A 12,168-nucleotide genomic window follows, 5' to 3' on the forward strand; every position below is an offset into this window, starting at 1 on the left:
AGCCCCCGTGGGGCTTATTAACTATGCCGGATCTACAATATTTTCACAAGTGGATGTGTCGCTTGGAGACAATCTCATATCACAAAGCTCCAACACATCCTTATCGATGCATAATAGAGTGTCTTACCAATAATGGTAAAGACGCTCTTTTGAAACGCTATTCTCAGCGGGGCTCTTTTACAAAGACACGGCTGGTCACATGAACGTAACGGACCCCGCTGGTGGTAATAGAGGTTTGACCAAGCGAGCTGCATTTACCATCGCCAGCAATGTTGTTGAACTACTGGCACCCATTCACAGCGAAATATTCTTTCAAGAAAAACGTATGCTTAACGGTGTGGACATTAAAATTCGCATGACACGGGCAAAAGATGAATTCTCTTTGATGCGGAGCGACGCTGTAGCCTATAAACTAAACATCGTGTCAGCTTTGCTGTTTGTGAAAAAAGTGTCTATCACCAGGTGTGAGATTGGGGCACGCACAAGCATTGCTCTCAACGCCAGCCAAATACCCCATCGAAAGAGTATGTGTGGAAAAACTTCTAAATTCCTGTAGGCTCATGTGTTTGTAATCAAGAAAACTTGTTCTTAGGAACTCTACCAAAATCTGGTTTTGGCTATGGTTGATAATGATGCGTTTACAGGCTCGTATAATAAAAATCCGTTCGCATTTAAAAACTATGACCTAGAATTTTTGGCAGTTTATCTGGATGGCCAGCAGCACCCCACTAAACCTCTGCAGCCTGAATATGGAAGTGGCTCTGCAGTGCGTGAATTTTACCAGTTAGCTCTGGCTTCTGGAAAGCATCTTAAAAATCAGCCTCTATCCATTGATAGGAAGGATTTTCTGCACGGTTATTCCCTTTATGCGTTTAATCTCACGCCGGACGAAGACTGCAGTTAACACGTATCGCTTATCAAGTCTGTAAATATTAGACTAGAAGCACGTTTTAGACAGTCTCTTCCCCGAACGATCAACTTAATTGTTTATGCCATATTTGACAGCATCATCGAAGTGTCAAATCGCAGACAGATCCTGGTTGATTACTATTAATAGGCAAAATGGACACCATCCAGCTTACGACTATAATGGATAAGATCTCGTGTAATACCCATTTTCTCGGTGTACTCCCATGTGACTACCTACCAAAAGCTCACTTAAGAAAATTACCGTCAATGGTGATAATCAACACGCATCCTTCAGGACTCCCGGGTGAACACTGGTTAGCCATCTACATAAAGGAGGTCGGCATGGGTCGTTTTTTCAACAGATTTGGTAATAAACCAGATGACAATCGTTTTCAGCAGAAATATCAAAAACTTTCTAAGTCCAAGACTTTTCATCCGAGACCTGCAGGCAGCATTGTGTGTTTTTTCTCTATCACATGGTAAAGGGGTAGGATTATGACCATGTGTTGAAGATGTATACCGGCGATTTTAGTAAAAATGACAAGATGGTGTCAGCATTTATGAAAAAACTAAAAAAAAAAGTTTGTTGTAATGAAAATGTTTTCAAATGTATTCATTGTTATCAGCCGGATGAAGTGTTTGTCTAATACTAGATTTTTTCACTAAAAACAAAGAACATAGATTTCTTCTTCTTTTGACTCTTTATTTTTTTTTATTATTATTATTATTATTATTATTATTATTATTATTATTATTATTATTATTATTATTATACATATGCCACATCCAGCAATACAGATAATAACAAGATCATAAACATTAGAAAACTCGTGGATTAAAAACTTAGCCGCTGAGTCACGTGGGTGATTTGAATACTGGGCCATCTGAATAATTCATTTGTACTGATGGTGTGTACAGTATCTTCTGTTTTTTACGCTTCTTAGACGAGATGGTTATAGGCGAAGTCGATTTGGTTTTGAAAGAGTTAATTGCGTGTCTGACATAATGGTTTGGTACTGTTGAGTATGGTATGTTTAAAGTAGCAAAAGCCTCCATAAATTCGAGCCAGCCGACAGGTCTTTGGGCATCAGAAATCTTTTCCGGAGCCGTGATGCCTTTAACTAAATCGGGCATGTGTGAACCAGGGATTGTTCTACCTTTAAACACAAACTCCCCCGAATCGTCCCAAGATGTGACATCTTTCATTTTAGATATTTCATCTAAAATGTAGCGACCGTTTTTTTACACTCCTCTGCGGAACATTCTTCAAAATATCGTCCACTACGTTATCTAAATTGTCGTGGGGGTTTATGCCGGGTGGCGTAGACGGCTTTTCTTTTTCAGCGTGATCAGTCTGCAGAAGTGTTAATGTGCTATTTTCACGGTCCCCTTGTCTAGCGAGTGTTAAAAAGCACTGTAAATAGCTTTTTATTAATAATAATAAATTGTCCATTACAAAAAGGTACAACATAATTGTCCAAGTCAGATTGGTGCAAAATATTACTTATAGCTATGTCCAAATCATTCTCCACAACCTGCTGAATAGAATCGCGGGGGGTTCCGCTCTTTAGTTTATCCAATTGATGCTGCGGGACTAAAAACATCTTCTCTGCGTACTCCATCCCTGTTATCTAGATGCAATCAGGCTGGAGATGAAAGGAATAGCCACGCTTAAGAGCGGTAGAAGAAAGCCCCCCTGTTGGTGAATTACACGTCTCTGTCTTTTAACTCCAACTGTCTTATCCGCAACAAATTTGATTACGCTTTTCCTCTTTCTCAGTTTCTGGTATTGTTGTTATGTGAGCAGTATATTACCATAGAGAACATTAAGAGCTACTTCACAAAATTTCGCAATGAGTTCGTCTGTGGCAGTTTGTAAAATAATCCATCTTTGTTTGGATGTTGCTTTAATAATATTTTTAATAGCAGCAGGTTTCTACAAAGTCTGGCCAACATTTTCGCTATCTTTTTTTCTGGAGATATACCACAGGGTGTGGTGCAAGTAAACCTGTTCTGAGCCGATAGTGTTCGGGTGTTTTTGTTTTATAATCAATCAGCAGATACCCGAAAGTTTTGATGGTTGCGTCTTCATAACACTCTATAAAAAATTTTGTGTTGCCGGGATACATTTGTCTTCCTAGAACACTGACTTGATTAGCGTCTCTGGGGTTTTTAAACATCATCAGATAATTTGTGTTTAAGCAGATGGTCCTGCTGGCTTTCCCTTGGCAAAATAAATTCTGCACAATATAAATAGCACTAAGATTTCTATGATGTACATACTGGGTGAACACTTTTTCCACCTCGTTGCTCCCGCTGGCCTCTTTCATCAGATCATCAAGGATCATCAAATTAGTTGTGTTGGCAGGAAACAGAGCATCATCATTCAGAGTCTGTGGTAATTATTTTGTACATTTTCAACAATTCATCATACAACCGTTGCAAACAATCATAAATATACACAATATTTAAAAAATTTTTAGAAATCAACTGTACAGCATTTTGCAACAATATTTTTTTTTTACAAAATATGACTTTCCCGAGTTTGAAGGGCCACTTATCACACATGAAAACGGGTGCTGTAATCTGAAATCAAAACCAGCTGTGTCTCGCACACCACTATGAAAAAAAATTGTCAGAAGCCGTATGGGAGCGTTGTAAAATCAGGGAGCAGCACGCGTTTGTTGTACAACACCTTAAACTTTTTAACGACTGACCTATTGTGTACTGTGAAATGTTTATTACGTACAGTGGTGTCTGTGTATGCCAGTATATGACGACTATTATCCACCCCACAACGTAGTGGTCAACAAGTCCAATCAGTGTGTCTAATCTAATGGTATTTGAATTTACCGCACGGAGTGTGATACCTTTGGCTTTCATACAAACCTTGCCCTTGGCAGTGTGGTAACCGTATGTTTTTGGCCTGCCTGAACAAAATTCGATAATGTGATCACCCTCTCCACCCTCCTCAGTTAAATTGCCGAGATAGGGTCCCAACGGAGGTTCCCAGTCACCCTCTGTAGATGTAAAGATCATGCTGTCACCCAATTTGTTCATCAACTCATACAGCTGTAGACGTAAAAGCCCCAAGAAAGATGTTGATGTCACGAGTCTGACCCCCTTTCCCATCCACATAACACCACTGAATTAGCGCTATGCTGTCTCACACGAAGGAAAAGTGTTTAACATCGTAACCGTCGCTGAATATATGTTGTGTAAACTGTTCCGGGTCCAAAATTCGTTCTGTACACAGCAAGTTTTCACGCATCGAGAAACAACCCCAAAGTGAGTTTAGCAGAAGTTTGTTAATAGAACGCCGTGCTGGGTTATGACTTATCAGCATCCATCTTAATCCCCTCTTTCTCAAAGTAATCTGAGATGTACGATTCCTTGTCTACATCTGTCACAACGTGTGTGGGGAACCCACTGGCCTCTTGTTTGTATTATAAAAATGTTTTAACATAGTCACAAAATAAAGTTTCTGACCATTGTGGAAAATGCCACACCTCGTCCACTTTCGTTACAACATAACCCTTTTCCACACCTTTCAACAGTTCGATGCTGACCCAACGGCCTGAAATCGCTCTTTCCTCATCAGTATGCTTTGCATACTGTGCTTTGCATGATGTTCTCAACCTGGTTTGCGAATACGTACACATCACAATCGTTGTCAGGTGACAAGACAGCGTTAACATCAGAGGGTAGACTAGGGCCTCTCAAGGTAAAGTTGATTAAACCCCCATCACCGGCCAACAGTCTGGAAAACGACACTATTTCAGACATCGAGTTTGGTACACTGTATGAATTCATGGCAGTACTTCATGCATGCCTCACGGAGCAAAACGACATCGTTCTTGCCATACATGCCGAGTTCTTTTTTTAAAATCAAACACCTTACCCAATACTGTAACATACCACTCATCAAACAGAGCCTTCTCTTTGTCAGACATTCTCTCATAGCCGTAGAAATGCTTGTCCGGGTGTGGTCCTACGTAGCCTTCGTTTTATATTCTGTTGAACAGGTGTGGAAAATTACCTTTCTCAACACAGGTTAGATTTAACACAGCGGACGTCATGGCCAGACGCATAGGGATGAATGAGTAGCTATCGATGAAACATTGCTTGAATGTTTTGTCATACATTAAAATGATCCGACAGCCTTGCATATTAATTTGAAGTGTTAGCCCTGCTTTTGTGAAATATTCCAAAAGTATAAAGTTGTCAAACCCAGAAGCATTGTGTGCAACCCATTCTGATAATGAGGCTGTCTAAACTTTTTAACAAGTCGATCTATACAGTCTGTACCAGCGGCTGTGAACTCTTCCCCTTTAAACGTAATCGTGCATACGAAATTTGCAACTTATTTACCGTCTACGTGTTATGTCTCAAAATCATAATATATGTATTTGTTGCGAGGTGGCTCAAGTTTTATTGGTTGTATAAAACACTGGTGTACGCTGTCACTAACCAATTCCACGCTACAGTGGATACGTTCTGCTGCGCACATGTGTTTTGGGGTGGATCCGTTGACATGACATCACCTATTACCTGTCAGTATTTAGTGACATCACACTGAGCGTACTGTTGTCCTATTTGCATTTGTTTATGCACTTTACAGTAGGCTGATCTGCAGTACAGCAAATAATCGTGACATTGCCTTGTTTTGACAGCGTATTTATGACAATCAGGCGCATTACAAACATCGCAAACGTATTTACACCTATGCTCTCTACGGCTAGTAAAACCATGGTAACAGAAGTCACACACGTATGGGGTACCAATGAACGCTTTTAGATTCTTAATCATGAAATAATGTTCGTTGTGTAGATACAAGAACACAGTCTTATTATGAGGCTCGTCATTGGTCGTAAAGTGTTCCAACAGACCAGAGCATGTTCTATGGAACACCACTATTTTAATGTGTAACAACCATTCAAACCATGTGATGTCATTAAACCCTATCTTTTGCTGTACTGAATACCCCGCAGTGTTCTGCAGAGACTCTGCTATCGGCTGTAGATCAGTACACGTTTGTGGATGTAGAAAATGGGCCAGACAGATCACAACACAGATTGTTAGATATATTGTTGGGGCAAAACAGATTCATTCTGTTTCTGGCAATTACTTCGTTATGAGCTAAATCACGTATCTTTCGATAAGCACCACCGTGTATACCACGAGCTATAGACACATTCAGATCCAGACAGTCATCAGCCCGCACGTTAGAGTTGCTTTGCATGATGTTCTCAACCTGGTTTGCGAATACGTACACATCACAATCGTTGTCAGGTGACAAGACAGCGTTAACATCAGAGGGTAGACTAGGGCCTCTCAAGGTAAAGTTGATTAAACCCCCATCACCGGCCAACAGTCTGGAAACGACACTATTTCAGACATATCATGCAGAAATATATTGTACGCAGCCAGGTCTGAAGCAGTTATCACATGCATATTTATACGACGCCGTATCTCCAAACTATTAAATCTGAGTCTCGGTATCACCGTATAACCACCAGCATTGCCACCCTCTCTTACAATAGATTCAATAGCGGATTCGGATAACCCAAAATTCGGGTCCGAAGAATTAAACAATCAATACGATTCGCAGTCTGATCCCTACCCAACCTGTTGTGAATTTGAATCATGGTCTAATGACGAAGTTGGAATTGATTCTGCTTGAACCTCAGCCATTGATCTAGCCATGTTTAATAATTCCAACAACGTATCAGTGGTAGACTCAGATCCTCCATTGTCCGAATTAAATACTGTAATGTGTTACCGCACTGTTCAAAGGAACACAAACTGTGGTTTTCGTATTTTCTAGATTTAATTACTGCTCCCTAATTGCAAACTGTTTCACCACAACGCTTTGATATTTTTAACAAATTTTTTCAATTGAAACAAAACTAGTAAAAAAAAAAAAATCACACACAGTAAACAGATACGAATCAGCAAATAATACACGTATACACACAAATGTATAAAAAAACGTATTGTACAACTCACCCGAGTTCGGTGTTTTTAACTAATTGTACAATCTGCTTTAACAACTCCGTTGTCAGATATTGGTCATGGCCAACACAGCGAGTCTCCCCCAGCAAGGAGCCTCTGGGAAGCTATAATGTGTTTATGCGTGATGGTGTGTTGTTGTAAAGTATCCATCACAGATTGATTATAAAAACGTTGTTTCTTCTCAAGGCTGTCCAGACTCTCTGCAAAGCCAGCAAAACTCTTTTCAATCCCCGCAATACGCCCCTCGATGGTCTTGAATCCGGATCGTATCAGTTCAGTTAAGGCTCTGTTGTTGTCTATAATAGCCGGGTACTCGCGACCATAAGTTTCTTGATTTGAAGGCAGAGTCTCAGAGTCGTCCTCTCCCGCAGTCAGACATTCGCTGGCATGCGATTCTCCAAGAGCCGGGGAAAATGCACAAGCGTCCCACAATTCTAACAACTCGTGATCCCAGCTCACAGAGTTGGAAAGAGTCTATAGCGTGCGGTTCAGCGGCAGCCCGTTCATTCACAACTGACTCTGGGAGGAAAAAAGTAAACATGAATTAGGAAATCAGTATGAATTAGGATGATAAAAACACTTTATTTTATTTTTTAATTTGTTTAAAAAAATTTTTTTGTACATGCTACATACCGTCTGTCTATCCTGGGGAAGATCTTGATCGCTTGCACGTAGACGTTGTAGATGTCACTATGCCTATGTCTCTCAAACATTCTGCAGTCGGAGCATAGATCTGAGCGATCGTAACTGTTTTACGCTTGTTCTTTCTAGGCTTTATTGACGCACGCCGTTCAGTAGAACCCGCAACACGGTTTTTGAACTCTGGAGTGGCGATCTTGTTTACAAGATTTGACAATCCTTGAACAGTAAACAAACGAACACACACAAAAAAAAACATAAGAAAACAGCTTAAAACCACATTTAAACATAACCGTCAAATATCTAATTATTACAACACTTACCGAGCATGGGGTTATCCGACCTGCCTCGCGGAGCCGCGCCGCCTGAGTTCAATCCTTTGTGTAAAATAAAAAGTATAATCATTCGACACATTCACATCATACATAGGAACGAATACTTATAAAAAAATAACACATGTACGTACCACTTGCCTTGTTCAGAAACTTGATTTCGTCTATGATGTCCGGAATAGACACAATGTCAGCATCACCTGTAGCGTTAGATACCTGTTTAACCATTACAACAGCGCCATAAATTCGTTTATAAATAAACATTCTTAATAATGTGTAATAATAATAATAATAATAATAATAATAATAATAATAATAATAATAAAACACTTACTGTTATGGTAGACAGCCATCTCCTCTTTGAAGTATTCCACAAAATAAAAATAAAACTTTAGCGGTGAGCTAAAATGAGAAGCCGTTGGTTCGTCTAAATTACACAGCGCAAACACTGGTACACAGCCGACATCTTAGAGACTTCTGCGTAACTGACTCCACTTTTAAACATAGTGCATACCTATTTGTGGGGATATTGTAAAACCATTAACACCCCCAGACACTAACTCATTATCAGAAACAAACTGATAGGATTACACCACACCCCTGGTCATAAAATAAGTGTCTCCCCCACAAAACTCCTCGTCAGGAAAAACACAAAGGGTCATAAATCGGCACACTACTTTGATTGACAGTTTGACAGAAAGTGCCTGCTGGTGAAACACGTGTATGGGCGTGGGTTTAGAGAGCGAGAGAGAGAGGTGTGTCTGAAACACGTATGTATGGGCGGGGTTTAGAGAGAGGGAGAGGTGATTCGGTTTTAACATCATTAATGCTTTAACCCAGCGAATGGAAGACATCTCGCAAAAACTTATCTTCTAGTTTAAACAACACGGCGATTCTTTTAACCAACACTTTAACATTTTTACCTCCTAAAGGATTGTTTAGAAGGTATATAATACGCGCGATACTTTTAAACACATTCTTTTTTTTAAAAAAACGCTTTACCTCCTAAACTTTTTATTCAAAGGCAAACCGGGCCCCCTAAAAACGTTTTCATTTCAAATTTGTTTTCATTTATTTCACAAACAAATATTCTACTCATATATGTACACATTCAAACATCATGCTTTTTCTAACAATGTAGTTACACAAACGAAATACCCCCACACAGCAACACAAACACATGCGCAGTATTAACCATTGATACGCTTTTCAGAAGTATTTCACCCCCCAAAAAACCAGACTCGTTAACATAAACACCTTTGTTGGGGGGCTACTCCCTCACACACCCCACTCCACCACTGCCCAGACACAGAGGGGCCAGATTGACCCACTGATACCGTCGATAGGGTTACCCCCACCCAATCATAAACTAAGTCACCTACAGAAATGGCGGCCAGAGAAGCACAACGGGCCATTAATCAGCACACACTACTTTGATTGACAGTTTGACAGAAAGTGCATAAGATGTGGGTAATTTGTGTAATCTGAATTGGGAGCCCAGAATCTGGCAAAAGTGTATATATCAAATTCTATGTGCTGGTAGTGAAGTGAATTTAATTTAAATTTGAAATTTGACTTACACAAACAAGGTACTGATTTATTATTTATTATAATAGGATGTTTTTGTTTAATTTTATTCAATTCAGCTTTATTTGTATAGCACTTTTAACAAAGGACATTGTCCAAAAGCAGCTTTACAAAGAAATAAAAATTCAGGATATGCATTTTAACTATATGAATTTATCCTTAATGAGCTAGCCAGAGGTGACCGTGGCAAGGGAAAACTCCCTGAGATGATGTAAGGAAGAAACCTTGAGAGGAACCAGACTCAAAAGGGAACCCATCCTCATCTGGGTGACACCGGTAGTGCAATTATAAATAAATCCCTCCTATAACTGTGTACTACATGGTCAAATAGTGCAATTGCGTAACCAGAAAATTCACTACAGTTTTCACATGAAGTCTTATCCACTGTTCACTGATGGAGACTTGAGTACAAATCTGTTTGTTGCATTTGCAGTCCTAAGCCATCATAGCATAAATGTTCATGTGTATTGTGGGCCAAAGCTGTCTTCATGGTTTTTAAGTGGTACCATCTTCAGTAATCTCAATGATCTTTACGCTGTCTGTGTGTAGGAGTAGAAGTAGGGCATCAGGATGGATCAGGCAGGTCCAGGGAGCAGAATTAATCAGGATCACTGGCATCTCATTAGAGAGAAAGAGAATCATCAGGTATACTTATTGTCCATAATGGCTAAGGACAAGGTACTTTGTGTGCAGATTGAAAGCAAGGACTCCAGCAAGACTAGCTATAACAGCATAACTATAAGGGAGAGCCAGAAGGAACACAGACTTGAGGGGTCCCTGGGACATAAAGTGGTCAGCCACTCCACCAACGACAGTAGCCTTTCTGTTGTTGTAATCTTTGAAGATAATTATTTTCTTTTACTACTCTGGACAAGGTTTCTGCTTAAAATATCCCAAACAGCAAAATGATCATTTGTCCAGTTTTTATAAAATGTATTTTTCCTTTCAGTATTAAGCTGTTCTTGTTTTTCCTTCAAATGTAAATGCTTTATAAAACTTCTTGGCTAATAACAGATGCCAAAGAGTTATTGCCAGTCAGTATAATAAAGTGGACTGCAAAGATATGTATAAGTGATAGGCAACACTACCAGCTTTAATGCCATTTAATTTATCAGTGAATGTAATACCATTATATTTTGAACAAAAATGTGGGTATTGAACGCATGTGTGGTTTTCAGAATAATAAATACCAAGATTTTTAATCTAAAATTAAATGATGCTCTGTAGTGTCAGATTGTCGATTTGTCAATTTTACACTTTTTTGCAGCATCAACTTCAGCCATGACTCGTCCTTCCTGTGTGCTTCTAGTGACAAAGGCACTGTTCACATTTTTGCACTGAAGGATACCAGACTAAATCGACGCTCTGCGTAAGGCCTGTATTGGCTCTATACAAGCATAAAACTATCTTTAACTACTTGCATATCTAAATGTTAGATTGTTAAAAAAAACAAAACAACAACAACAACAAAAAACATTACTCAATTGTGACAATGGTTTCCATTTCAGTTTGGCTCGGGTGGGGAAAGTCGGGCCAGTCATTGGACAATATGTAGACAGTCAGTGGTCTCTCGCCAGTTTTACTGTGCCAGCTGAATGTGCTTGCATTTGTGCCTTTGGGAAAAACACTTCCAAAAATGTCAACTCTGTCATTGGTGAGTGAATTTTCTTCATCTTTCTTTCTTTACCTTAGTGACTGAGCTAAGAAAAAAATCTCCATGTTTGTTAAAGTTTCTTTCTCATCTCTTTCAGCTATATGTGTTGATGGGACATTCCATAAATATGTCTTCACTTACGATGGAAATTGTAATCGGGAGGCTTTTGATGTGTATCTTGACATCTGCGATGATGATGATTTCTAAGGATGAAGTTGACATTGTGTTTATTTTATTAAGCTTCATTTTAAAAGTTTATTGCTTTTATATACAAAACAGTGAAAGAAAAATGTGCTTGCTATAGCTTAGTAAACTTTAAGCATACTTGTGGGTTATGTTTTAGGGTTATGTAAATCAACTGTGCAAACAAATCTAAGGCACTTTGTGCAAAGTGAGCAAAAATGATTTCTAAACCATTTTTCTGTGGTGGGTAATAATACAGTGCAATTATTAAACCTTAATTATGCACCTGCTTTTATGCTGTCCCTAGTGTAGCCAGTATGCTATGTTTAGGACCATCATTTATTCAAGGGGAATATGTTGTGTTCATCTAAAAGCATATGAATCACTTAAAACGTCTACATACCCCTGTTAAAATTGCAAGTTTTTGTGCTGTAAAAATCAAGATGAATCATGTCAGATCAATTTCTATATTTAATGTGATGTAGCAACCAACAAAATTGTATGGAAACCATTTTATAATGGCTCATGTGATGGGGCTCAGAATTAACCAATCATAGTCAAACTTCAAAAGTACTTATCATACACCTGTCATCAATAAAGTGATTCTGATTAAACCCAGCTAAAGATCAGCTGTTTCTGTAGGATTTTTTTTTCTTGATTTCCATGAAGTCCATGAAGAGCTTACAAAACCTTAAGAATATGTATATGGGATCTCATTGTTAAAAGGTATCAGGAGAGGGGTACAAAAGAATTTCGATAACATTGGATATACCATGAAACACCATGAAGGCTATGGAAAAAGTGGAAAAAATTGGGTGCCACATGACATTACCAAGAACAGGATGCCCC

The 12,168-nt window shown here is 39.0% G+C and overlaps 1 protein-coding gene across 1 annotated transcript in view; it reads left to right on the forward strand.

Annotated features, from left to right (window-relative positions):
* wdr45 (WD repeat domain 45) overlaps nucleotides 1-11,948 on the forward strand; it is a 39,021-nt gene extending 27,073 nt beyond the window's left edge. The window contains exons 8-10 of the mRNA XM_017489115.3: nucleotides 10,750-10,851; nucleotides 10,991-11,136; nucleotides 11,234-11,948. Of these exons, the coding sequence (XP_017344604.1) occupies nucleotides 10,750-10,851; nucleotides 10,991-11,136; nucleotides 11,234-11,343 (358 nt within the window). The 3' untranslated portion in view covers nucleotides 11,344-11,948. The remainder of the gene's footprint in view (nucleotides 1-10,749; nucleotides 10,852-10,990; nucleotides 11,137-11,233) is intronic.
* The last annotated feature ends 220 nt before the right edge of the window (nucleotides 11,949-12,168 follow it).

This window comes from Ictalurus punctatus, chromosome 16 (genome assembly GCF_001660625.3).
Source record: "Ictalurus punctatus breed USDA103 chromosome 16, Coco_2.0, whole genome shotgun sequence".
Taxonomy (NCBI): Eukaryota; Metazoa; Chordata; class Actinopteri; order Siluriformes; family Ictaluridae; genus Ictalurus; species Ictalurus punctatus.